The sequence below is a fragment of the Camelus ferus genome, chromosome 11 (assembly GCF_009834535.1).
Source record: "Camelus ferus isolate YT-003-E chromosome 11, BCGSAC_Cfer_1.0, whole genome shotgun sequence".
Taxonomy (NCBI): Eukaryota; Metazoa; Chordata; class Mammalia; order Artiodactyla; family Camelidae; genus Camelus; species Camelus ferus.
In genome coordinates, this window is record NC_045706.1 from 50,249,369 (window position 1) to 50,277,237 (window position 27,869).

A 27,869-nucleotide genomic window follows, 5' to 3' on the forward strand; every position below is an offset into this window, starting at 1 on the left:
GCCCGCAATCTAATTGGTTAAAATACAACAGAAGCGCCTTTCTTGCCTGGGTATCAGTACCAGGCCAGTGGACTGGTTAATGCTGCTGCCCGTGCCATACCGTTACCCAGGGACCAGACAGCAGAGGCCAGCTTTAACGAGTGGCTTCCAAGGTCTCTTTTAAGGGTTGCCTCCATTCCCACCAGGGCACAGGGAACCGGGTAGAAGGTTCTTACAGGCCGGGCCTGGAAGTGACACACCTCCCTTCTGCTCTCATCCCAGGAGTTGGAACTCAAGGACAAACCTAACTGTGCCAGTGGCTAGGAGATGCAGTCTAATATATGCCCAGAAAGAAGAGAGGAAAACAGATTCCTGATGACCTAGGTTCTACTTAGAAAACTTTTCTCCTTGGTTTTCTTCCTGTGCTTCTGCTTGGCTCTTCTCAGCCCCCTTGCAGGCCATTATTCTGCCTCTATCCCTTAAACTCTGGTGGCCCCAGGCCCTTCACTGCACCCACTTCCACAGCTTCAGCTGACAGCACCCAGATTCAGCTGCAATCCAGACCATGCTGGAGCTCCTCCCCCAGCCTAAATGAATCCACCCTGACCATGGACGGCTCCTCTGAAGGGGCAGCCCCAGATGGAGCAAGGCATGAGAAGGTGGTGCGCACAATCAGGTATCTGCCCTCTTGGACATTTACTGAGGAAATCTGATAATGAGGCATGTGATAAGGAGAGCTAGAGATAAAAGGTCATGGAGAGAAGGGCCAGAAAGGTCCGGATGGCCAAATGCAAACTGCACTTATGAGGAAGGAGAGACTCTGAGTGCCCAGGAGGCCAGAAGGGAGGGAACGAGGCAGAGAGGGATGCTCAGTCATCACTCACACCTACTGGCCCCAGAGCCTCCCCAGGTCAAGGAGCTTTCTGGCACCTGTCTGAACACTAAAGCTACTTTTATTTCAGTAATATGAGTGATCTAGCTTGGCAGAGCCAGCCAGCTCTCCACAAAGACCATTCTCCCCTTCTATGGCATAGGGGTCCTACTGAGAAGCATCTGTCCAGCCAGGGATTACATTTCCCATCCCTGCCCCACCCCTTGCTTCTGGCTGGGGCCAAATTCTCATGGAAGGAACATGAGCAGGAGTGACATGTGTTACTTTTGGGCTGAAGCAGTTAAGAAGCAACGGTGGCTTTCTTCTATCTTCTTAATGAAGTCAAATCACGAGGCAGGCTTGTGCGGAGCAGTAATGGTGGACCGTATAAGAAGGGCATCAGAGCAGGGCGGCAGGGGCAGCCTGATGGGGTCAGAAGATTGGCCACATTGCAGAACAGTTAACATATTGAGGATAATGGAGCTATGTTTCACTGACAGGAAGGAGATACCAATATGAGAAGGGGAGAGCTAGAACGAATCTTGTGGTATTGAACTTGTGGTATCAAATTGGAACTACTGGTGTTAACTCATGGCTTACAATATACAGAGATAGAAATAAATATAGATGTAAGGTCTGTCTACTGAGAGGGCCTAGAAACAGCAACACCTCAGTGTAAGAGGCACACCTAGTACCTAGATCTTTGCTACTAAATACCATTCTCCACTAAAAAGAACCCTGGAGAAATGACTGATTCCAGGGAAAGTACAAGGTAAGTCTAGAACGTTTGCTTTGAAGGAAGTACTCAAAGAATGACAGGGAGATGCCAAAAGAACATGGAAGCTATTCTGTAAGAGCTCTCACCAGCCAACAGAGACAATTTTAGTATCAAAATAATAATAATAGTAAATTATAATCCATTAAATAAAGTATGAATCCATGATTCCACCCAGATATAATTAAATAGAGAGAAGGGAAAGCTTTTACCTACAGTAGAATGCCAACAAATAAATGTAGGAGGAAAAGTGAAAATAAAAAATTACCATTTGGCCAACATTAAAGTTATTCAGCCGAGGGACGTTAATGGGGATAAACGCAGTAGGCGACAGTGGGGTAAGGAGCAGTGCACTTGCATAGTCTCAAAATATTTCCACACAAATACTACAGAGAAAAACACTTTATAGTGGAGAAAACTAGCAGGTACCCCCTTACTCAAAAGATCAATGCTATTATCTGTAATTCGACAAATAAACATCATGTGTGTGACACCCGGTAGGACACGATGATAAGAAGAAAACATCACTAATGTGCTATCCCAAAGATGTGCATCCCAAATCTAATCATGAGGAAGGCACATTCTAGGAAATGACCGCCCTGTTTTCTTCAGGAAGGTCAACAGCATCAAACTCAGGGAAAGACGTAGGAGCTGCTGCAAGTCAAGGGGGACAGGGCCATGGCAAGTAGGTGCAACTCATGATCCCAAATGAGACCTTTCTGTTACAAAGAACATCACTGGGGCATCTGGCAAAAGTGGTATGGGGTGTCTGGGCCAACGGTGTGTGAGAATTCTTACAACTTTTCTCTAAGTTTGAAACTGTTTCCAAATAAAATTATTGTTTAAAAAAGAGCAGGAAGGCAGTGGGGGTATAACTCAGTGGCAGAGTGCATGATTAGCATGCATGAAGTCCTGGGTTCATGCTTGATCTTCTGTGCCCACAGTCCTGCCTTGGCCATCTTCCCCCTCACCAGGGCTGTTGTAATGGGTTCTCCAGCCTCCTTTCCAATCCTCTCTCCACTTAGCACGGCCAGACACACACACAGTTTCACACTTCCCCCAGCTCCCACTGTCCTCAACCCAGAACATCCTCCCTGTTTCCAGCCTACCTGGTAAATGCCTCCTCTCCCTTCAGAGTTCAGTTTGTGAGTCACCTGATAAAGCCTTCCCTGATCCCCACTCCTAGTGGCCCCAGACATGGTCTTCCGTCTGAGCAGGACAGAAGTGCCCAGCTCAACACACGAACAGCCTGACACACCAGTCTCCCCATAATAGCCTGAGCTCCTTGGTTCCCCACACAGGCTGGAATAAATCCTCCCCCTCCCGCTCAGCCAAGTCAGACCTCAGCCCTCACTCCCTGCCTCCATTAATTTACTATGGGATTTCTCTCAAGCTAATTTTGCCTTCTGGCCCCACTCCTAATCCACACGAGGGAGACCCACCATCTCAGGAGTGTTCTTTGGTTGCCCAGAGCTGGTGCTCAACAAATAGATGTGACAAAATATTCCCAGCGAGTCTCTTTGCTTGGATTAGCCCTCCAGTCATTCCCAAAAGTGGCATTCAACCTGTCAGTGATGTATCATTTCTTGAGGGCCCACCTGTGCAGGGCCCTGGGCACACAGTGCATGTTCCTGACTCCCAGGGTGGGTCTTAGCTCCTTGGGGCTGCCTTGGCCACATTCCCCTTTGAAATCCTCAGCTCCTACCCACCCCAGGGCCTGGCACAGGCCAGGGCACATCCTGGGCACTCTGTAAATACTAGCTGCCAGGCCAAGACCACCACCTACTGGGATTTGCAAGCCCACCCAGTGCTGACTGGCACCATGACCAGCTACCCGGACTAGGCTGGCTGGCACAAGAACATCCCATGAGATCACACTCCACTGAGAAAACAGGACAGGAAAGGCATATTTCTGTGCCCGGTGCTTTCCTATTCCCCATTCAACTCTCAAAACAAAGAAGGGAAAAAGAGAATCAGATATATAGAAGTAGGTCCTGTCTCCTGTAGGTCCTATTTATTCCCAAACCCCAACCAGACACATTCTACCCACTCCCTCCAAGATCCCTGAGGCCCATTTTATGGGCTGGAAAATTAAGGCACCCTGTCACAGTACCCCTGTAGGTCAGGACACCTGACATATGAAGACCCCAGAGTCCTGGCTTTCAAGGACTCCACCTCCCCGCTGGTCTAGCAGAACAGGAAGGCGCTCTTTCCTTTACCTCTGGTCTTCAGAGTGGGGCCTATCTGCCGAGGTTTTCTGAGGAAGCCCCAGCGCTCCGTCAGCCCAATTCTTCCCAAGAGTAGAGAGGAGCCAAGGCCTCAGGGAAGCAGCTGTTCCAGGCAGCCAGTGGCCATCAGGAGACAGGGAACAGACTCGAAACCAGGGCTTCCAGCTAGCATCTGTCTATCAGGACCAGGGCTGTTGTACAGTTGTACTGGGCTCCACAGGAGGGAAAAAAACAGAGCTGAGTCTAGTGTCGGGGGCAGAGAAACATGGGGGCTCAAGAAAGCACCCCAAAATGGGCTGCCAAGTTGGAGACCCCTGGGGACTAAAGAAAAATTTGACCCAGACTCCAGAGCTAAACAAGGTGGGTACGATGGGGAGGCGGTCTGGCTGGGGCGAGCCACGTCCGGGTCCTGAGGCCACCAGCATCAGCACTTCCCATGGCATAAAATGGTTGCTCTTGTCTCCAGAGGGGTGACACAGCTTCAGAGTTTGCTCCGTGGGGCCTCTGCCAGGGGCCGCTGCAGCCGCCACACCACCCTCACTGGCTCAGCAGCGTGGTCCAGCTGGCGGAGGCCACCCAGGTCCCCGGTCCGACTGTACCGCTGCAGGGCTGGCTGGAGCACGGTAATGGGGATGCTGAAGTTCAGGTGGGGGTAGGTGGCCCCTGTGTTATTGTCCCGGGTGTTGCTGGCAACGATGCCTGTTGAGGGGTCAGAGAGGAAAAGAAGGTGTGAGCCAGGGGACAGGGAAGGAAGGCCCACCTCCATCCTGAAGGCCCTGGGCCTGCTGGGGGCTTGCAGTCCCCTCACAGTGACAGATCCCAGGCGTCCTTCATGGACACAAGCTCCTCACACCCTAGTCCTCCTTCCTGGCTTTACTTTCTCCCTGACACTGTCAGCATCTAACATACTGTGTTTCACTTATTTTGTTATCTTTGTCTCCAACTAGTGTCAGTTCCAGGAGGGTAGGACTTCTGTTTTATTCATGCAGTCTCCCCAGTACCCGCAAGGTGCTCCAGGCTCATCTTGGATATTCCCTGTCCCAGCCCTGGAATCAACCAGTTCCTGGTTCCTTTTATTAGAGAATGGCTCTTAGAAACCAAGATTCAGGCTCTCGGTGTAATCATTGTAACTGGGGTGTCACTGCTTCTTGCCCCTCTCAGCAGACCGAGCTAGAAGATTATACTGGTAGACACATACTAATTCAGGCATACACATGTCTGTATTTCTGTATCAACTTATCTGCATATATAGTTTTAGAAGTCAGCCAGTATATAGGAGAGAAATGGAATGCAGACTGGGACAAACGTACCTAACTGTATTTCAAACAAATCACGTAACCACACTGAAGGGGAAGGGCAAGAAAGGAGCTGACCTAAGAAACTTTGGAAAACACGGTTATGATTGGACACTTTAAGGCTAAAGATAAAAAGAAGTGTACATGCTCAAAGCTGTACTCCAGTTGGGAAATCTTTTTCTCACAGGGGTGTGGGTTAGGAATTCTGAAAGTACTTTATTTGTACACTACAGTGGAAGAAATAAGTAAATCCACTGTAGCTAGCAAGAGCAAGGCAGGATTTCTCACTTTGGGAGGAGAAAGCTGTCAGAAATATTCCCTTAGGGGGAAGGCTTGCATGAATTGTGTGTGCTGGACTGAAGGTGGAGGTATCCACATGGACTCACAGTTGGCTTTTTTTTTTTTAAATAAACAGAACTTTTTTTTTTTTAAACCTGAATTGGTTACCAAATTTTTAAAAACTGTAAGATTTAACAACCACAGATTAAAAAAAGAAAAAAAAAAGGTTCACAGCTTCTTGTGAAATTTTGGAGAGTCAGCCAGGTTTGGCCCACATGGCTCTGTAATGAGGCAACAATGCACTGGAGCTGAGTGGTGTTCACCCCAGTTCACCCTTGACCCTCACTCACTGCTATCTTTCCTCACTCACTCACCCATTCACTCTGGCCACCCAGCCTCTGTAGGCTTTTGAGTTTGTGACCCTTGGACTAATCCAACTCCTGAGTTTCACAAATCAAATCAGATTAAGTGACTTACCATAAGGTTGTGCAGTGGCTTGGTGGCACAGAAGGCAACAGAACTCAGATCTCTTCCCTCCAAGCTCAGCATCCATCCCTCTCCACCCTCAGGAGCACAACCTTGAAAACCTTGGCTAACTACCTGTGGGCATAAGGCCCACCAACTTTCCAGAGGGTAGCTCCCAGGTCTGGACACCAAATGCTCACTGGATGGGACTGAGGCTCTGGCAAGGGGAAGGCTGGGAGAGAGCCAAGGAGCTGGTTACCCAGGAGGTCCCCGGAGCAGGTAGAGAAGAGGGGTCCCCCGCTGGAGCCGCCATGCACAGCACACGTGGTCTGCAGCATCACTGGTGTGTCATCTACCTGCACCACAGCTGACAGGATGCCCGAGGTCACTGAGGGCCCACAAGCCTGGCCGAAGACGCCGAAGCCCACCACACTGACTGCCTCACCTGTCAGGGAGGGAAGGAACGTGAAGGTGGGGACCCTCCTCAGTCTGGCAGGACTCATTCCCCAGTTCCATCCCTGCCCTCTCCAAAGTGCCAAACCCTCTGCTCTTTGAGTTTCTGCTCAGATACTCTTGCCTCCAGAGAACCTTCCATGAGTTCCCCAGGACCTCCACCAAGCTCCCAGCACTGTATCTACTCAATCGCTTCTTCTCAGCATCTGGCTGTTCTCCAGCCCTCCTTCCCCTGCTGGACTGGGTAGTCACTTTTTAGGATTCCTAACACCTAGCGAGGTGCTCAGTAAATATTTGTGGAATTAACACCCACCTCCTGGGACTAAGAAGTCTGTGGGTGAAAATAAAATGGTGATAATGGCTATAGAGTGTCCTCCAGCTTCCCTCACCAAGTGCTTTACAGGCAACATCTCCTCACAATGCCCAGCAGTAGGGAGCATTATCACCCTTTCACAGATGTGCAAACTGAGGCAGAGAACATTACGTTGCTGGTCCAAGGACACAGGGCTAGTCACAGGCAGAAGAGATGCCAATGCAGAGAGCTTGTCATCCCTGTTGCCACATCACACCACATCCACAAAATGAGACCTTGGGTACTTTAGTGGCAGCATCACAAAACCTTTTACTCAAATCATGCCATTGGAGCCTCAAAAGTACATCTCTCAGACCAGCCTGCAGTGTTATAAGGAGCCCCCCGGGCCCAGCACCTCCACACTCACTGCCTCAGGGCCTCAGGAAAGAGGCGTCCTCACCCTTCAGTGAGGATTCCAGCCACCCGTCACCCCTCAGGACCCTGGGCATGCTGAGCACAAGCAGGGAGTCCTCCAAGAGCAACTCCAGCCACAGCACTGTAACCAGGGTGCTTTCATGCCAGCTTGATGGCACCCTGACTCATTATTCAAGCAGGGGGTGGGGGAAGGGAGATGGCCTGGAGGACTGGCCCCAATGTGCAGGGTTAGCGCGCTTAACACTGACTTCCTTCATGAGGTTCGCCCCAGACCAGAGGGCCCCTTTGGCCTTTACCTTCATGGAAATGCTCAGCTGGCACAGGTATAGGGACACCATCTAGGTCCTCCTCCAGGCTCAACAACGCTATGTCATAGGGAGATGTCTCCTGGGTGGCAAATACCACATGTCCCCAGATTATGGCACTCCTGCGAGCAAGGGAAACAAAATGACAGGCTAGCTTTCCAGAACTTTGGCACTGGAAGGAAACTGAATAATGAGTGATAGTAAAAGTCATAGACCTGGGACTCAAAAGATTTGGTACCTGCCCTGAAACCTACCAGCAGACAACTCTGGGCATATCGTTTGTAAACCATACTGTGTTGTTTCTCAACAGTAGAGTACTTCTACATAAAGCTTGCTGTACTTCACCATGATCATAAACCCCTGACACCTAAGGAGCACTGTGGGCCAGGCCTGGTGTCAATGTTCCATGGACATCATTTCATTTAGTCCTCACAGCAGCCCTATGAACTAGGCACTGGTATTATCTCTAGTTTAGATGGCACATTTGAGGCCCAGAGAGGTTGAGTAATTTTCCCAAGGTCACATAGTGATAGGAGCCAGGGAAAACATTCTAAGCATTTTCCTTTGTTGCCTCATTTGTTACCAATAATCCTGTCAGTTGGTGGGACGGACATGATACGATTTCATCTCTCTGGGTCTCTGTTTACATAAATGCTAGCACTCCTGTAGCTCTTACTAAGTGTCAGGCTGTTTTAAGACTTTATTGTGTCAACTCAGCTTAGACAGATTAGACAGATCAAGCGTCTTGCATAAGATTATACAAGGGCTTCCAGCGACCCACTCTGCAGGGGTAGTTTACAGTTGACCCAGTAGGTCTCCTAGAAGCAAGAGTATGTGGGGTGGGGGAGGGCAGAGGAGTGAGGAATTGGGGAGTACACACAAGAGAAAAATTCTCATCATCAATCATTCTTATAAAGCCATGGCTGCCCTGCTGGCCGCCAGGGGGGACTTCCATGTCAAAGGTCTGCTGGGTTAATGTCAAAAGTTCAGTAGAGGCATTTGGAAATGCCTGGGCTGAGAGGCTGGGTTGAGTCAGGTACAGGAAAACATCAGGCATCAAGGTGCTATACTGCTTTGCTTTGGCCTAAGATAAGAACCTGAGACTACAGAGGGAACAGAAAGAACACGTATTAGAAAATCAAGCCAGGAAGCCAAGGCTGCTGTCTCCATTGTCAGAGCAAGTGGAAGTAAAGAACTGCAAGAGTGCTTTTCCTGCAGAGGGAACAAATGACTGAAGTCCCAACCTGGCTGCTGATATCACCCAACTACTGTTCAAAATGTATCTATCTGCCTGGGTCTCACTCCCACATTCTAATTTGGTGGAACCCTATATGTGTTAATTCTGATCCAGAAGGGAAGTTCTGGTTAAGATCTAAGATATAAATCAAGTAAGAGTAACAAGCCCCTCTCCTAACTCCAGGAGGGCGGCATCCTGGGCCCCTGGGACTTCCCTACTACCTTCAGGGGAGAGAAGGCAGGGTTAGGAAATCTCCATTCAAAAGGACTACTTGTGGGTACCGGGCTGAGACATAAGTTGCCTAGAAGGAATTCAGACTGGGAGAGGGAGCTCACAGGTGCCCAGATAGGAATGCTGGGACACCCCACAGTTCCCCAACCCAGGGTTGCTTGGCATCTTGCTTAAGCCCCATTCAACCCCTACCAGGAGGCCCAGAACCTCCTACTCCGGGGTTCTAGGTGCCTAGGATGAGGGGAGGGCCACAGGTCTCTAGCCACACTGCACCGCCAAGACATGAACATGAAGCCAGAAAGCCTCCATAATCCTCAGGATTATGACCTGAGGCCTAGGATACACAACTGAGACCTGGTGAGGGGGTTGGAACTTGGGCAACCTTGCAGGCCTTACTTGGGGGTGGTGGAGCGTACAAGGACCTTGGCCGCCTCCCGAGGGGCCACATGCCGGCATGTCACCACGACGCGGGGCGCCACGGCCACCCCGGAGCCCCAGACGGTACCGCACTCCACAAGCACGGCCGCAGCTGCCCACGGGGGCCCGGGGTCTCGAAGGGGCAGGCCCCATGGGGCCCCCATCTCGTGCGGTAGGAGGTCGGCCAGAGCAGCGGCCCCTGGGTGCAGGTGGCAAAGAGCCGCTCGAGCAGCGCAGAGGACAGGGGCGGCGGCGCAGAGCAGCGTAAGGCCCACCCACTCGCGGGCCTTCCAGCAGAGGGGCGCCGCCACCAGCGCCACCAACACCCCTGCGGGCCGTGCCGCAAACACGCCGCCGCCCTCGGTGCCCGGCAAGCAGCGCGCGTCGGTGAGGAGCAGCGGGCCTGCAGAGTTGCTGAGCACGCCGCGACTGAGCGTGTTGAGAAAGATGTCCGGGCAGAAGGCCCCGAACGGGGAGCCGCAGGCCAGCAGAGGCGCACCCTTAGGCAGGGCCCCGAGCGGCGTCACGGCCACTACAGGCCCGCGTTCTTCCACCTCCTCCTCCGGGCTGGGCCGCACGCGCAGCAGCGCGAACCAGCCCAGAGCTCTCAGCTGGTCCTCCTCCTCCTCCTCCTCCGACACCTCGTCGTCCGGCGCCACGCTCGCGAAGCGCCACTGCTCGGCCGCCTCGCCGCCAAAGAGGCGCGCAAAGTGGGCCCGAAAGGCCGGGCAGCTCAGCAGCAGCAGCAGCTCGGCGGAACGCGGAGGCTGCATCGGCCTCCCGCGAGGTGGGGCGTACCGGCCAGGCTCCGGGCCGGCGCACTGGGGCGTGCACAGCCCAGGGCGGCTCTGCTCCGCGCGGCTTTCGGTGTTCGCAGCCGTTGGGCCCCACTGCACGTTCAGACGCAGGTCGTCACCGCAACTGTCGCTGGACAGGAAGGAGGCGCCGGTAGCGGTCAGTGCCCCGCTGCCGGCTCGCAGGAAGGGAGTGAAGATGCCCCCATGGCACAGCACCAGGCCCGGGCGGCGGCTCAGGATCACCCCGCTGCAGCTCCACGAGCCAGCCTTGGGCCGCCCGGCCCGAGAGGCGCTCACCACACAGCCCGCCTGCTCGGCTGCCCTCATGGCGGGCCCCCACTGCCGCCCCATGGCCTCTGGGACGGTGCACCCGGGGCTTCCCGGAGAACGAGCGAGAGAGCAAGGACCGCGGCCAGGACCCGGGGACCCCACGCAGCGCCACCCAAAGCTGGAAGCGAGAGGCTTAAACACTGTCTCCGGTCTTCCTCTTCCGGCCGGATTGGCTAAACCCCAACTGGCCCGGCCCGATTGGCTGGGCTTGAGGCCGAGTTCTGATTGGCTGCTGAGGCTGACTCCGCCTTTCCCCGCCCTAGATAGTTCAGGCCACCTGTGCAACGTAGAGGGAGAAACGGGACTGGTTGACGAGCCCCGGGAGAGTAACAGGTGGTGTGTGGCTTTACTCGTAGATAGGGGGGTGCTGGTCCCTCGGAACCTAGACTCGTCTCTGTTCGCTCAGCTGCAGGAAAGGGAACAGAAATGAGCGCTAACATGGCTATATTGTCCTGGCAATGACAGGATCTGTCAGTTATCTGCCCAGGTACAGGGGACATCCAGCCTCTGATCCCTGGGATAATACAGGCAAGAAATTCTTGGCCTGATTTAGAATTTTAAAATTTTGTAAGTAAACCCTACAGCAATTCACTAGGAGGCATGTAGCCCACAAGATTACACCTAGGGTCTTATGATGCCAAAGCCCCACACTGCATATCCCATGGAAACTGTATTTGCTCAAATAAAATTGCCCTTTAAAACTACGGTGAACATTAGCTGAAGTAAAAGTTTTTAACTACGCAACTCTATAGTTTGAAGTATGCACATTTCACATAATGACATGTATAACCACCACCCAGGATCTATCTTAGGTCAGGGGTCACTTTTTCTGTAAAGGGCCAGGTTTTGTGAGGCATATATTCTGTCTCAGATAAACAACCCTGCTGTTCTAGCATACAAAAACTAAAGGAATAAATAAAACTTTATTTATGGACCCTGAAATTTTTCATGTAATTGTCATATGGCACAAAATTGCTTTTTTTTTTTTTTTCTCACAGGCCATACAAAAACAGGCAGCAGACCAGATCTGGACCACAAGCTGTAGTCTGCCATCCCTGATCTAAGCTAACATAAAACATCCATACCTTTCCAAGGAGTCTCCCTGAGGACAGAGGAACATGAACAAGTATGTTTTGGGGGGGCTGCAGGATATCCCTGAAACAGTCACTACAAGCTAGACATTTTACAAAGGTCTATTTATCACAATATCACTAAAGTACACATTAATTCCAATAAGATTATTTTAGTACATATTTACCCCAGCATTAATGAAAAATATTCAATTACTAAAATTACATAAACATTCTGCCTCAATTTTTTTTAGTAAACTAATGCTACTTGGTGTATGCCCAGCACAACACAGGGTAATGCTCACAATGCTTCCAGTGACAAACCTGTTTGAGAAAGGGAAATGATCCATTATGGTATGAGATAGGACTGAAATTAGCAGCCTTCCCATAGCACGTACTGTGTTCTTTTTGTTCTACGACACAGAAGATGGCTCAATCACAGTAATTGTTTCTTATTCTCTAGAGTCCAGTGATTCTCCCTTAATGATGTTTAAGCCTCCAGCATGAACTGTTATGCGTCATATTTTTCTGTGTTTATGGCACATCACAGTAGAGAGTCCCAAGTCACAGCCAACAGCCAAGGTGAGATGCCCCTGAGTGCTGGCCACGTTGAATTGGCCATTAATTTTCATGTTCCACTCAATGACACAAACCTATATAAATGAAAAGCCCATGGCATCATTTCACTGTAATGGGGACATTAGTTTCAATCACAAGATGCCTCCAATAATTTTAATACTCAATCAAAAAGAACCTGTTTTGCTTCCCATCCTATTTTGTCCCAATATTTTGGTTTTAGAAACTCATTTGGGTTTTTTTTTTTAAGCAAGGCTGCCTACAAGCCTAATAAATGCACAAGCACAGGTTTCATTCCTTCCCCTATTTTGCCAAATGTAGCATTTAACTCAATTGCTCTAATTTTATATCAAATGATGAGTGAAACCACAGTTAAACTGGAAGCAATCTTTGCTGCGTATTTTTTTCCTTTAAAAAAAAAACTGAAGTGTAGTTGATTTACAGTATTATGTTATTTTCTGTTGTACAGCATAGTGATTCAGTTATACACATATAGCCTTTTTCATTGTAGGTTATTACAAGCTATTGAATATAGTTCCCTGTGCTATACAGTAGGACCTTATCTATTTTGTATGTAGTAATTTGTATCTGCTAATCCCAGACTCCTAATTTATCCCCTCTTCTTTCCCCTTAGGTAACTATAAATTTATTTTCTATTTCTGAGTCTGTTTTATAAATAAGTTCATTTGTGTCATTTTTTTAGAGTCCACATGTAAGTGATATCATGTATTTGTCTTTCCCTGTCTGATTTACTTCACTTAGTGTGATAATCTCTAGATCACCCATGTTGCTGCAAATGGCATTATTTCATTCTTTTTTATGGCTGAGTACTATTCCATTGTGTATATATACACAATTTATTTATTCAATTATCTGTCAGTGGACATTTACTTTGCTTCCATGTCTTGGCTATTGTAAACAGTGCTGCTATAAACACTAGGGTGCATGTATCTTTTTAAATTTAGAGTTTTCTCCAAATATATGCCCAGGATTGGGATTGCTGGAGTATATGGTAACTAGTTTTTTAAGGAATCTCCATACCTTGCTAGCTGTTAATATGAGATTTTGTTCAAGTCAGCCATGTCCATCCTGTTGCAGAAGTGACTACCAATTCTGGGACCACCGCACGTCCCAAAGCTTTCAAACGGTACTAAATTTACTACTTTTAGGGCAATGTGTGAACTGGCCTAGCTTTCCCCCACTCCGCCCCATAGCAAAATTTCTCTTACGTCCATTGGAAATATTTCTTTTCACAGGTAGGGAAGAACTTTTGCTTCCCTGCACCCAATAACAAATGTCATAGTATGTTCAAACTCAGAACAAATCAATGTAAAAAAGAAAAAAAAAGAGCAAGATAGTAAGTTTATTTTAACTTTTTATTAAAACGCTTAGGATACAGACTTTTTTTTGTAAATGACTATTTAACTTTTCCTGAAATAGGACATATATGCACTCTGATAAAACAGAATGGAAAGTTTCAATTCATGGGAGTTCCTGTACAAAGCTCTGATCCTAACTGAGCCAAGCTCCTCACAGCAGTTTCTTTCCTCTATCTTAATATAGGAACTGTGTTTTCTGTGGGGCAAGAAACAGACTGATGCCACTTGATTTTTTCAATCTCGACTCTTTCTCCAGTGGCCAAAATAAACCACTTTCACAAAGAGTTGCCTGGTGCAGAATCCATAGTTTCCTAGCTTGATACAAAGTGATTGGGAACCAAAAAAAAAAAAAAAAAAAAGGACAAAAACAAAAAACAAGAAAACTAACACTAAAGCAATCATACCCCTCATGTCTCTGGATAGAGAAGTATGGGTTACCTTTTAGCCAAAGGAAATTAAAAGTATGCAGGTTAACTACCTAGTTCATTCACCATTAGCTAGATTCGTTCACTTAAGGCTTTAACCCCTTTCCAAACCAGCTATGCTTGCTAATAAATGAAAGGCATGCTCTTTCCAGCTTTACACTTCATTGAGCCTCTGCATTTGATACCTAGCAGTGAAAAAGTATGCTTTCCCAACAGGTCAGTACTGAAGACTAACAATGGGAAATCCAACTAAAGAACAATACTCTCATCCCAAGAATATGTTATCCACACTTTCCCTGCGCTCACACTAGAAGAATCCACTGAATTTAGTTCAATCCTCTGCATATAAGCATCATCATCACAATTTTCAGTTCTGAGGAAAATAACTCTCATCTTTCATTAAAGGAAAAATGAATTTTGAAGATATCCTCCCAGCTTAAGACCATCTCCTATCTCCTCATCTATTACTACAAGGGTAGAATATTGTTAAGATCATGAAAATCCAGTTTCACACATGGCATTAGGAAAATGGAATGCTATAAAAATAACCTTCGTCACTGTACTTGGGATGCTGAGGCTTTTACAATGGGTGCTTACTGATAAGTGATGCTGGCTTAAAGGGAACAGCTCTACACAAAGTTCTTGGATTAGAGTTTCCCCAGATTATTTCTGGACTGGAGAAAGGCAATTTCATACTCCTCTACCCCCTGCAAAAAAAAAAAAAAAAAAAAAAATCTGGAAAAGCTACAGATGTTAACCTTTACACACCAAAAATAAACTGATAACCAATAAAAAGACAAAGTTCTTGAAGAGTCCAGTAAGAGACCAAATTCTGCAAGTGGCAATTTTAAAGATCACTGAGTAAATCTTCCATATATTCAAAAATGCTATAATACCATATTTTTAAATTCTCAACTCAGAGAATTAAGAGCCCTTAATTAAGCTGTTAACTTTGTCCTGTGTGACTCTCCTATTCAGAAAAATTTCCCGTAGAATCTGCAAAAATGACAGACACACCTGCAGTGTGTGACAATGTGGGAGACATTCTCAAATCTTTTATGAGGCGAAAGTCACTTTTACAACTGAAAATGAAAATGGTGCTACAGAGAAAAATGAAATTTTACAACTGCATAAAAGCAAAGACTGGCTGAAATTTGTAACTTTTTAAGTAAAAATAACCATAACCCACTCTATAATTAAATCCTTTGCAGTGAACAATCTGCTATACATGCCACGATGAAGTCTGACCCTAGCCTGCCACAGTGAAAACCAGCCTCAACTGCGAGGCCAGGGTTCTGCCCTCTCCTAGCTCCCTGTGCACAAGGTGGTGCCACCTCACACAAGGCAGTCAGAGACAGGGGGGCTTCCCTCACCAGCCTGCTGATTCAACACAAGTAAGTTCACTTGACTGAGCTCTGGCCTCCAATGTGTATCTGTGCATAATTTTATGAAGTATCTAAATGCCATTCACTAGATTAAAAAAAAAAGGAATAGAAAACTCTGGACCAAGTAAATTGTGAACTCATAAAGTTATTAGGAGGGATACCAATTACATTAACAACACTTTCTTTAAAAAATAGAATCACTTTCTTTTGAAATCAACCACAGTGGTGAGACGTGTTTTTCTTTCCAGGTGCCCCACGATGGCACACAGCTTTACTCGGCAAATCCTGCCAACATCCAAGTCCTGGGATGCTGACCTGCACCAGCACGTGGGGCAACGTTACCTCCCAACAGTGTGGAGAAGAGCACATGTCACCACTGGGCGATGAGAGAGCTGACAGAGACTCTCGGCTTCTCAGCGCCAGACATGGTTGGAGAGCTTTCCTTGTTCTATTAGAAAAGTTCATGAGGAAGCTGTGAATAGGATCAGTCCAGAGAAGTAAAACTCTTTATTTTCACTGTCCAAACATCAGTCAATGTACTGGGAGAGCCAGCGGAAGCCCTCGCCATAGCCTTGCCTCTTGAGCACACTGCACATGAACACTTCCATGGGGCGGGCATTCAGCTCCTTCAGGGTCACATTCCCCTAGGGGAGGCAAAACCAGAAAGGCCCGTTAGCGTCTCCATGGTGGAAAAGCTTGAAAGGATGACGACAAAAATCTCATTCTCCATTCCTCAAAAGTAAATTTGGCAGGTAGCAATTACAGAATGTGATCAAGGCCGCACAGATGACTTCCCTAGGCGTTTGGGTTTCAGGATAGATAAGCAGTCCTATTCTCAGATTTTCTCTCTCGTTGGAAGAGCCTTTTTTTAAAAAATATTTTATCTTTTGTTTTTATTATTTGTATATATGTTTTGTATATATTTTTACTGAATTAGAGTCAGTTTACAATGTTGTGTCAATCTCTGGTGTGCAGCGTCATGTTTCAGTCATACATGAACACACATACATTCCTTTTCATATTCTTTTTCATCACAGGTGGAGAGGGCGAGCTGTGAGGCTCTCTACTCTGCCATCTTGGCACCTTCCCTGAAGAGCCTTTCTTTGAACACACCAACATTCATCTGGAAAGCTATGGCAGCAAACCAAGAAAGAGGCCACTGGGGCCCACAGAACCAGCATGCTCTTTGATGGACAAAAGAAATTCAAGACTTTTTTTTTTATGAATAAGGATATTCTCATTAACCCAAGCATTCAGAAATATACACTAACAACAGGTTATATCAAGAAAATTAAAACTTCATGTGTGTGTAAAAGGGAAAACTAAATTAATTAGAGGAAGCATTTTTAGAAAGAACTAGATAACTGAGAAGAGACAAGACTAAGGAAAAGTCAGAAAGTTACAGATCCCAGAAATTTTTTAAAAATTAAATATGCCCAAACTCCAAGCTGAAAAGACCAGGATTGCTGTTAATTATAGCTGATCTAGATTTTCTCTCTCACAAGCATACTTCTCTGCAACAGCATTCTTCTTCCTACTGGAGACAGCATAACCTACTGAGCTGGAAGACTTGGGTTCTATTCCTGATTTTATCACTGACTTACTTGCTGTGTAGACCTGAACAAATTTCTCTCAGAGTATCCTTATCTTCAAAACAGGGGTAGCAATCCTACTTCTCTAGCAAGGAGCACTGAGGATAATCCAGGACTGATTTCAGTGCTTGGAAAGTGGTATAAATGATCACTCTTCATAACTGAGATTTCCAGTCAAGAAAAATTTCTAACTAAGAAAGCCTCTTCAAAAGCGATTTCTGAGAACTGGACTTGAAAGATAGAAAATTCTCAAAATGATTAAGTTTGCCTTTTCTACCATTTCCTTCATCCTCGTATACCTGAGGAAACTCTCATTAGAAAGCAGTTAAAAAAGACACTCCTGCCTTCAGACAGCCCAGAAATCACCTCTAGTAAAACGAATCCTAAGCCCAGTTAAACTTCTGAAAGACAAGTAAAATCTAGGTAGCAAAACATGAATATTTCAAAAGCTGTGAAGTTCCTTTATAATACACCCCCTGAAGATCTTCTCTTACCTTTCCTGTGGTCTGTCCATAAAGCCCAAATATCTCACGGAGTTTTTCTTCGCTGATTGCATCTGTTCTGTCAATTTTGTTACCCAAGATAAGGATTGGCACATTGGATATTGTTTCATCAGTCATTAAAGCCTAAAGACAAGATAAAAAAGAGTTAAGTGAGGAATCTATAGAAGCCTACCAGATAAGGAAAACAACTTTGAACTTCAGTTGTCTGTAAGTGGAAAATCTATTTATACTTGAGTGATAAACTGAAAGTTAATCTTGACGTTATATAACACCTTTAACATTAGGTGAAAAGCCCTTAAAATTACCTTCACATTAGTAAAAATCCCCTAACAGCCTCAAAACAATTACAACTTAAAGCTGTGTCTCTTTACAAGGCAGCAGAACTGCCCAACCTTAACTCTGACCTAAATCACTCAGTCACAGGCCATCCTCAGCTATCTACTGAGCACTGTCCTAGAAGAACGAAGCTCTAGCTACAGAGCCTCAGAGAGGACTGCAGGGATCCCCAAGTATTCACTAGATGCCCCATGTGTGCAAAGCACTCTCTCAGACACTGAGGAATACAAAAGGAAGGGTACGGCACATCCCTGGCTCCAGAAATCCCCCGTCTATGTTCATCTGTCAACAAAGCAAGGCAAGTGGATGATTAAATGTCACAAGGAACAGGAAGAGAATATAAATACTAAAAGACATTCAGGGAAATAAAATGGCAATGTGGGCTTGAAGAAAGTCTTAGCAAAGACGTGGAAACTAAACTGGACTCTGAAGGAGGGCAGGATTTGGATGGGGGAAAGGAGAAGGAAGAATACAAGCAATGGCGTTACGGTAGGAAAAGAATTCAGGAAGCCGCATGGAGTGCCGCCTGGATGCACTACAGCATGTGCACTGACAGGTAGTGACAGAGTAAACGTGTGGGAAGAGATGACAAACATTATGGTGCCAGTCTCAGAAATTAGCCGCAATAGATCCTAAAGACCCCAAATCCAGAAATTATTGGACAAAATCTCTACTTTTAGTACAATGAATTCACAAATAGTATCTATCTGTGGTGCTCAGGTAAGAGATGATGATCCAGCCTAAGATAGCAGCATGTGGATAGTGCAGCAGGAATTTCAGAGAAAGAAGTGAAGAGACTGATGTCTAAATGATAAGACAGATATAAGACAGGGGTGAAAGCCGGTAGAGATGTCAAGCCTGGGAATCTAGTTCTCACTGATGGGAAAAGCTAGAAAAGGAGAGTAGAGTTGAAAGGATAAAGGGGAACCCACTTTGAGCACCTTAAGTTCTAGGAAATGTTAGACAAAATTAGAGTAAGGATGTCATTCATTCATTAAATACTAACACAGTGCCTACTATGTATCTGATGCTTTGCTAACTACAGGGGTTTCACCAAGAAATAAGACAAGGTCCCTGCCACTTAAGTTCACAGTCCAGTGGGAAAGATCTGTAAGAAAATCAGTAAAGACAGCAGACATTGATAAAGTGGAGAATCTAAAAGTCAGAGATCAGGGAAGGCTTCCCAGAAGTGGTCATACCCGAACTCTGAGATCTCTTAAAGGACATCTCAAAATTTACCAGCAAAAGGGGGTAAGGGTCAGGTGAGAAAACCAGGTAGATACAGTCACTTCTGCATACTTAAGGGAGGACAAGTTATTCTCTGTGTTTGGAATGTAGTTCAAGGTAGGCAGCAGAGAGAAAAGAAGTTGGAGAAATAGAAGAAAGACTGTGAAAGATCTTATATGCTATGCAAAAGACTGGATTTTACCTTACAAGTGGTAAAAGATCTATTAAAAGATATTAAGTAGGGCAAAGACAAGTCTGAGAAAGTTCCTTCTAGCATTATAGTATATGGCAGGGTGCTAGTGGAGTCTACAGTAATTCACTGCATGTCCAGGTAGATAATGGGGAAGACGAATAGTTCCATTCTGGGAGAACAGAATTGGTAGGGAGAGTTGTCTAATAAGTAGCACTATGTATGAGGCTGGAGCTCAAGAGAGGTTTAAACAAGAGAAATCCATTTGGGAGTCATTGGCATGTGGGCTGCAAATGAAGAATAGAAGCCTGGACCAACCTGGGAAGAAGTACAGACCCTGGGGAGCACCAAGGTTTAAGGGCTAAGCAGGGGAACTGATGCTCATGAAAGAGTCTGAGCTGTATCAGCCAGAGAGTGCACCAAAACCAAGAATGAAAAGGGGAGTTTAAAGAAAGAGAATGACCAGCGTCAAGGGGTCATGTAAGGATAAGACTGCCCTGGAGGTGATTCTACATGAGAGTAGAGCTATAGATTCAAGAAACTTACTTACAAATTGAGACAGGCTCAAATTGCCAGGGACAGAAATGCAGAGAGACAGTTATAAAAGAGAAAGAAGAGGCACAGGATAACACAGGCAACATTATAGAAATTATCAAGCTAAAAAAATGCAATGTTGAGAAAGGAGAAAACCTGGAGTGAGTCCTAGCTATTCAGTACCAAACACCACACGTGACGGAAACTAAAGACTGAGACCAGACTGTTAGGGTGTGGCAAGTCACTCAGTGCAAGTGTGGGCAGGCACAACCTGAGAATGAAGACTCAGCAGTGTAAAGAACTCTAATATCTCTAGGTTTCACTATGCCAACACTTCATAAAGAATGACCATACATGAGATGTGAAAGGGAAAGACGTTAATTATGCTGGGAAAACAGGCATTAACTGAGGAGTGTCCTGAGCAAACTGGACATAGAGTCTCCCTGTGATAAACAAAATGAATTTATTCGTGTTCAAGCAGAGCTTCCTCAGGACGTTGAAAAGTACCATCTCAGATTTTAAACACTTTCTTCTTGTAACCAGGACTTTCACCAAATGTTAACTGGAATGATTTAAGTATTGGCAATACTGAGCTGTATGCCTTAAAAGAAACAAGCCAAGAAGAGAAAAAAATATAAACATACATTAAGCTCAACTTTGGATTCCATGAGTCGAGGATGATCTGCACAGTCCACTAGAAAGACAATCCCGTTAATTGCTGGTAGATAATTTTTCCAAACTCGACGAGCTAAAAGACAAAGTTTACAGTTGCATCAATTTAAAAAATATATTCTGAAAATGAACAACCAATGGTCTATTAAGTAGGCAAATCCTGGCCAGTTTCAATAGCATTAGACTCCATATAGATCCTCCCAGTCTTAGCCAGTCAGAATAGAGGGTATAAACTGATGGTCCATGAACTGAATCTGATTTTTTTAATTCAAAAATCAGGGTTTTCTGCCTGATTTTCTGAAAAACTGCAACATCCGGCAATCCCATGCCTATCTATCCACATGCGGGACAGATAATCACCAGCTGGAACTGAGCGGTGGCTGCCCCTTTAGATGAAGTCTGAGTTCTCCAGTTTGCCAAAGTTTCTACCACTCCCTGCTGTCTTATACCCAATTTCACTCATTTATCAGGATGCAGATTACTTGTCCATAAAACTTTAGTCCCAAGTTAGTTCCCAACTAACCAATGTGCAAGTGTACTGACTGTCCATTCCACTCAGCCCTCAGGGAGACTGGGCTTGACAGGTGTTTGAAGTTTCCAGGCCAATTACTTCAGTCTCCTCATTTAACCCCATGTGCCTATAAATTTTATTTTTTGTTAATGACATGATAATAGTTTGGGAAGTAAAGCTTTAATTGTATTATAATTTCTAAGTCACTCATTTCTAGTCCTTTCAATGGGATGATTAAGGAAGCATCTCTACATCAAACATTTAACAATGACTCCCTCTGAAGGGTGGGACTGAGAAGGAGAGGCTGGGGGAACTTGCACTTTTTCCTTTCACATTTGTATACTGATCATATACTGAATTTGTTACATTGTGCCTGGACTCCTTTTATAAGTTGTTTTTTAAGTTATTAAAAAACCTCCAAATGTACAGCATTTTAGGAAGGCAGCTATGCTCACCACTATACCACCAACGCTAAATGTACAGCATTTTTAGTAACTTCTGTAAAAGATCAGCAAAGTTATGAAAAAGTGTTTCTGTTAAGTAAATCTTTCTCAGTCAAACAAAACAAAACTATGTACAGATCTTTCTCAACTTACAATGCAGTTATGTCCCTATAAATACACCAGTTGAAAATATCATTAAGCTGAAAATGCATTTAATACACCTAACCTACCAAACATAGCTTAGCCTAGCCTACCTTAAATGTGCTCAGAATACATCAGCCTGCAGTTGGGTAATATTATCAAACACAAAGCCTATTTAATGATGTGTTGAATCTGTCATGTAATTTATTGAATGTTGTACTGAAAGTGAAAAGCAGAATGGCTGTCTGGTACAGAATGGTTGTAAATGCACTGGTTGTTTACCCTTGTCATCACGTACTGACCGGGGGCTGCGGCTGCCCAGCATCACTAGAGACCGTGGTACCATACATCACTAGTTGAGGGAAAGATCAAAATTCAAAATCTGAAATACGGTTTCTACTGAATGTGCATCACTTTTGCATCACTGTAAAGTCAAAAAATCTTAAGTGGAACCATCATTAAGTTGGGGACCATCAAGAGATTTCCCTTCTCACTCTATCAAAACCTGAAAGCTAAATTTATCACACCAAATAACACAAATTCCCAGTTCAGGTGTCTAAAAACTCCTACTCCTTCTGCATTCCCCAGATGGTCTCAGTTTACTCTGTAACTGCATTACCTCTGAAGTTAAATTTGTAAGCAGTTACAAATCCTTTTGAAAGAAGCAGAAAAGATACCATCCATACACCCATTCCTCCCCAAATGAAAATAATACAAGCTTACTATAGAAAAAAAGGAAACAAGTTAATCTATACCTCTCCATCAAAACACAGCTGCTGCTAATATTTCTGTAAATTTTTGTTCAATCTTTTTACTGTACAGGTATTTTGCATGAGTGATGATACTACATATATGATTTTGTAGGATATAAGAATTAAATGAATAAAATAAATTAACTATACATTAATGAAATCATTGACTATAAAATTATTTGGATCTCTAATCAACCTTTTGGCTAAAATTATTTCAATGATTAAAATTACCAATATTCTATTTTTTTACCTAAACTTAAAAAAAAACCTATATTAGATTCAACCTAATAACATAATGCTCCAAAAGGAGACTTCTCAACTCAATAACAAATGAGTAAACCTGACAGAATCTCAACAGTTTCTCTTTCCTACCTTCCCAGAATATTTACCCTCACATCTTAAATGTTCTACTTCTAAGCCTAGAGTCTTGCAAAATGTAAAAAGAGTGTTCATCAGATGAAGATGCCCCATTCTGCATATGTCTAAAACACCAGATAGGAATCTGGGAACCTAATGGATGCAGCCTTACTTTTTGAGTAAGGCAAAAAGCACTGGGAACAAGGCAGAAGAAAATGTGCCACTAACCACCCCAGATAGGGAGAGTACACAAAATATCATTTCAGATCACAGTGGTCACAAATAGTCACTGTACTATTTTGTAGCTTTTGACAAATTTACAATTACTTACAAATAATTTCCTACATGTTTACATTCCACTGAATAAAGGATACAAAAGAGACATAATTAAATTCAATATGTGATACTGTACTGGATCTTGTTTAAGAGGAAAAATGATATTAAGGAGATTATTAGAACAAATGACCAAAAAGGGAATATATACTATACAGTAGATAAATAAAACTTCCTGAGCTTGACACCTATTTAGATCATATAAGGGAATAGTCTTGTTTTTAGGAAATATGCATTAAAGTATTAAGGAGTAACAGAGCATGAAGAACTCACAAATAGTTCAAGAAAAATTTGTATTAGCATGTATTATATAGAAAGGGAGACTAACCAATTTGAGCAAAAGTTATAAAGGAGGAGAGTTCTCTGTATTATTTATGCAACTTTTGACAAGTTTGAAATTATTTAAAAATAATTAAGTTAATAAAACAACTCCATTAAATAAGATCCCAATCCTAAATGCAAGCAGCTTAAAAGGTAAACATGACACATTGCTTTAAAAAAAGAAAGGGAACAAAATGAACCAGAAATTAATACTACCCTTTCACAGAAACGTCTCTTACCTTGCTCATGCCCACCAAGATCAAAAGTTGTAAAAGTCATTCCAGCAATTGTCAACTCTTCTGATGCTGAAAAATAAAGGAGAGAAATAAACCTCTCCATCCAACAAGGCCCAGCCATCAGTGCTGTAATCCACTACAAATGCAAAACCTGGGGGAAGGTATAGCTCAAGTGGTAGAGGCCATGTTTAGCATGCACAGGGTCCTGGGTTCAATCCCCAGAACCTCCTCTAAAAACAAACAAATAAACAAATTGCCCTCCTCCCAAAAAACACAAAACAAATGCAAAACCTAATGAAGCTTTCACTTTGCATAGAAAAGGATACAAGGCTGAAAACATTCTTAAATTATTCTAAAAAGCCAAGTCTCTTTTTCTCCCAGGTGTTTGCTGGTCCTTAGAAGTAGATATGGGAGATGTGTCCCATTACAGGACTAGAGAGAACAGATAGTGACAAAGTTCTAGAGGTTTAGATTCATGGGTATGTAACCTGAGTGTGTCCTATCTGGAATTTTTTTCAAGTGAGCTGTCTTTGGGGGTTACAGTTAATAAAAGAACTGCATCAACTGGGGATTCACCCTCCAGCCCTGACACTGACCCTCAAATGTCAAAAGGTCACCTAGTATTTTCAAACCTACTTGGATGTAGTGTTGGAACATGTTGGCCCAATCTGTCATCTTTGAGCATGTGTAGAAGAGTGGTTTTGCCTGCATTGTCCAAACCCAAAAATACAAGTTTTCCAGATTTCTTGTAGAGTCCTAAAAGAGGGGGGAAGACATTAACATAATTTGCTTTCTACACACCAAAGCTTACTCATATTTAAACTGTTTGAGAAAATGCACAAAGTTTGAAACCGATGATATAGTTCAAGAAAATGGCTTTACCTAGGAACTGGAGCACACTGCTGAAGCCATTGTAGATCCACTCAAAGATGAAAGACATTATTAATGCTTACTACCTGTATAAAACAGGAAAGCAGCACACGTTAGCTTTCTGAATGCTAGTACAGTTCTGAAGAAGTTAACTCTCATTCCCTGGCCCTGATGCACATTTACAGTCCCATGTTCTGAAGTATAAGAAAACAAAGGATTCTGAACCCTGGAGGGAAGTCTCTGGGGTCCTCAGAGCTGCACAAGCTCCTGGTTTTCTAACAGTTTTCAATCTATGATACTCAGAGGACTAGGAGTTAAAGATATACTTTCCTCTTTTACTGTGACTCACTCCTTCAAGCAGCTGCTCATTCACATTCCCTCGATACACCACCGCTGTCTACCAGTTAGCAAAACTTCTAGGAAATCAGCCCCATCAATCATCTGGATCAAAATGTCACACTGATGTATTAAGTATAAAGTAAGAATAAAAGGCATATTAACCTCAGTGAAAAGCATATTAACCCATCCTTGTAAACAGTTCTAAAAAGCAAAGTCACCAAAATCCTATACCGGCTGGCACAATTTGCACTGCTCCATTTACCAATGCTACCTCTTCTTAAACAGTATTTGTTTAACCCCTCTTACAGATATGGGTCTCAACTTAGAAAAAGAGATGATATCACTATATTGAAGAGCCATGAAGAAATAAGAGAGTCTTATAATGTGAATAATCAAGACCTAACTCATTCTACAAATATGGATTTTCTTAAAATAAGAATACTCATTCGGGGCATAGAGGTAGGTTCCTAGCCAGTATATACCTTAACCAGTACTGTTATTAACATCGCTTTCCCTACTGTTTCCTGTAAGTCTAGACAAAAGATGACCCAAAGCTACTAAAAAGTCTACATACCTTGGAAATAAGTAAGAGGAGCTCTGAATGTTAAGAAGGTAGGCTCTAGAGCCAATGGTGGGCGTCATGGTTTCTCAGTGTCAGCATTTCCTGATTACACTGAACATTTGCCTCAATATTTCAGATTTGGTGCAGAAAAAAAGAACAACCTCCCACTTTCACTCCTCTCCATCAGCAAGAACACATGAACACAAGGCTTTATACTTGATGAGACCCACTGCTATCAAACAAAACTTTCATGAAGTTTTTTCAAAAAAGTAAACCAAAGTTTACTGTAAAAGAGTTAGCCACAAAAACCCACCTATATTCTTCATTCAAAGAATGCTAGATGAAGAAGAGATTGAAAAATGGAAACACTATATATTAATATATATATAATAAGGGTTTTGGGGTTTGTTGTTTTTTTTTTTTGCCATTTTCAGTAACATCAAAGTGTATTTGCCAGAAAGACCAAATTTAGCAAGCTAAATAATAGTTTTGTTGGGAAATTCAGTCTCTACTTTAAGAAATCCAATGACTTAAATACAATTACAAAGTTACTGTGCTTAAGTTTCCACTGTAGGTAAGTAAAAGAACAGTGTGCCTCTCCTCTGCAACCCCATCAAACCAGTCATCCTTCCCTATTTTCTCAGTCTACTACTTGGAGAAGCACGACTAACCTTTAGAGAGCACCGCTCATCAAGGTCACTCCTACTGATTTGGCCTTTAAAATCCAACACATATACATTCATTTGTACTGCACTGGTTTGCAGTCAGTACTTCATAGACTCGTTGTAAAGTACCACATTATTTTAGAAGTATTCCCAACTAGGTAAATTCCCCAAAGGTGACAAGGGGAAAAACCCCATTTTAAGGAATTTTTCATGGTTAACTGAACTACTTTGATTTTCCAATTTATTTTCCTTTGACATCCCTGCTTTAAAAGTCCTATAGTCCTACCCTCCAAATGAATCTATGGAGAGTGCTTGAAGAAACTCTTCAGGTGATGTTAAAAAATAATAAAAACTCTTATTAGACCCACAGAGTGCCATTGTATTGCCACCCAAAGTTAAGGAAATGGCTCTGATATCTCCTTCATCCTTGAGATCTTAGGCTGTATCCCTCATGAATAGTTTTTCAGTTTATCCAGTGCCTGCATATACATCTCATTTTAACCTCACACTACCCCCAAAGGTAGAAATCCCTGGCCTCATTTAACAAGATGAGGATGCTGACACTCCTAGATTAACTAGTTTAACTAAGACTGCTCAGCTGCAAAAGTAACAGTGCCAGGATTTAAACTCTCCTTTTTTAATGCAAAAGCCAAAGCTCTCCTGTTAACATCACATAAAATTCCAGTGCAGATCACAAACTGCTTTAAAAAAAAAGAAAAAGCTTCCTTAAACCATCCCTACACAAATGATAATCTAAAGTTTTCTTCCTTACAACTCATCACAACTTTTGAATATGTTAACAACTAGCATTTTATTTCTTTTCTATCCTTGATCCACTTTACCACTTTATGGCATCTTACGGCAAATTAGACTACTGTAAAATTTAAGGGCTCTAACTACCAACAAAAGCACTGCCAAGATACCCAAAACTAAAACTTGCAAATTTCAGGACCGACTGATTCAAATAAATAAAAGGAGGAGCACTAGGCTGACGATTGGCCAAACCCCCCCCCCCAAATCTATACATCACATCTTATACATATTCGTGACTTCTTACACATACTCAGAGCAACTTTGAGACATCATTCCAGACAGGCCTAGGGTAGCAAGCGTAGTTTTTAGCTAAGAAACTCTGCTTAGCTGCAGGGTTAATGTCAAAGGTCAGCCCCATTGCAAAACTCCGTAAAGCCCTCTGTCACAACCTAAGCAGATACATCGAGGTAAAGGAGAAAAGACTGGAGCGAAGGAGAACACAGAGAATTTTTCCAAGCACTGAAGAGTGAGGGAAAGGGGAGGGGAGGTGGAAGGAGAAAATATGAGGTTCGACCCAGGATATCAGAATGATAACACACAGCTGAAGTGGGGGTGGGGCGAGCCCTGACTAGGAGCAAGGAGATCTGGTTCGAACGCTCACACTTGCTATCTGCGGGGCCTTGGCCAATTCACTGTGCCTCGGCAGGCCTTAGTCCCCGAGTCTGTAAAAAAAAGGATAATCATCAAGGACTCCAATCCACCCCAGCGAAAGGTGTGAGGCTCACCCCACAGAGGGGATGTGAAGCCAATTAGTAAACCGGAGCGCACAGAACAGACAGGAACACTGTTATCGCGCCCAGCAGCTGCAAGACCCCCGAGCGGAATGCAGATGGACTCGAAACCCCAGAGGCCGGCAGGAGACCGAGCAGACCCGGCCGAGCCGGCCCGTCCCCGCCCAGAACAAGCCCCACGGCCCCACAGAACCGCCTGCGTGTCACTTCCCCCTCCCAACCCCGCCTGTGCCGGCCTCTGCCCCGGCCCTCGCCGCCAGCAGCCCTAGCCCCTCCGACCCCGCTCCCTTAGTCGCCGCGACCCTGGGACTCACGGCCCACGGAGCTCCTCCGGCAGCAGCGGGCGGCTTGGACCCTCCCTCACGGCGAACAACCCAGCAGCACCCGGGACCGCCAGCTACTCGCCGGATATACGTAACACTCCTTCCCCAGGGTCTTCCGGATGTATGCTGGCCCCGCCCCTTCGTGGCGTCACGGCGCTTTGCCTTTCGGTGCCGCCCTACTATCGTCTCGAGCC

The 27,869-nt window shown here is 44.5% G+C and overlaps 2 protein-coding genes across 4 annotated transcripts; both read right to left on the reverse strand.

Moving 5' to 3' along the window:
- Positions 1 to 1,786: 1,786 nt before the first annotated feature.
- TYSND1 (trypsin domain containing 1) lies at positions 1,787 to 10,584 on the reverse strand. Of its 2 annotated transcripts, XM_006181213.3 has the most exons (4): positions 9,242 to 10,568; positions 7,369 to 7,499; positions 6,152 to 6,337; positions 1,787 to 4,552 (listed from the first exon to the last, which is right to left on the reverse strand). In XM_006181213.3, the coding sequence occupies exons 1-4, from the start codon at positions 10,408 to 10,410 to the stop codon at positions 4,335 to 4,337; spliced, it is 1,704 nt and encodes a 567-aa protein (XP_006181275.2). In that variant the 5' UTR covers positions 10,411 to 10,568; the 3' UTR covers positions 1,787 to 4,334. The 2 variants fall into 2 exon arrangements, with proteins under 2 accessions (XP_006181275.2, XP_032347435.1); XM_032491544.1 differs by lacking the exon at positions 6,152 to 6,337 and having other exon boundaries at positions 9,242 to 10,584.
- Positions 10,585 to 13,397: 2,813 nt separating this feature from the next.
- SAR1A (secretion associated Ras related GTPase 1A) lies at positions 13,398 to 27,806 on the reverse strand. Of its 2 annotated transcripts, XM_032491547.1 has the most exons (8): positions 27,667 to 27,749; positions 27,223 to 27,283; positions 24,255 to 24,328; positions 24,009 to 24,128; positions 23,376 to 23,441; positions 20,251 to 20,354; positions 17,311 to 17,442; positions 13,398 to 15,868 (listed from the first exon to the last, which is right to left on the reverse strand). In XM_032491547.1, exons 3-8 carry the CDS (start codon positions 24,310 to 24,312, stop codon positions 15,752 to 15,754), a joined length of 597 nt encoding a protein of 198 aa, XP_032347438.1. In that variant the 5' UTR covers positions 24,313 to 24,328; positions 27,223 to 27,283; positions 27,667 to 27,749; the 3' UTR covers positions 13,398 to 15,751. The 2 variants fall into 2 exon arrangements, with proteins under 2 accessions (XP_032347438.1, XP_032347437.1); XM_032491546.1 differs by lacking the exon at positions 27,223 to 27,283 and having other exon boundaries at positions 27,667 to 27,806.
- Between the last annotated feature and the right edge of the window lie 63 nt (positions 27,807 to 27,869).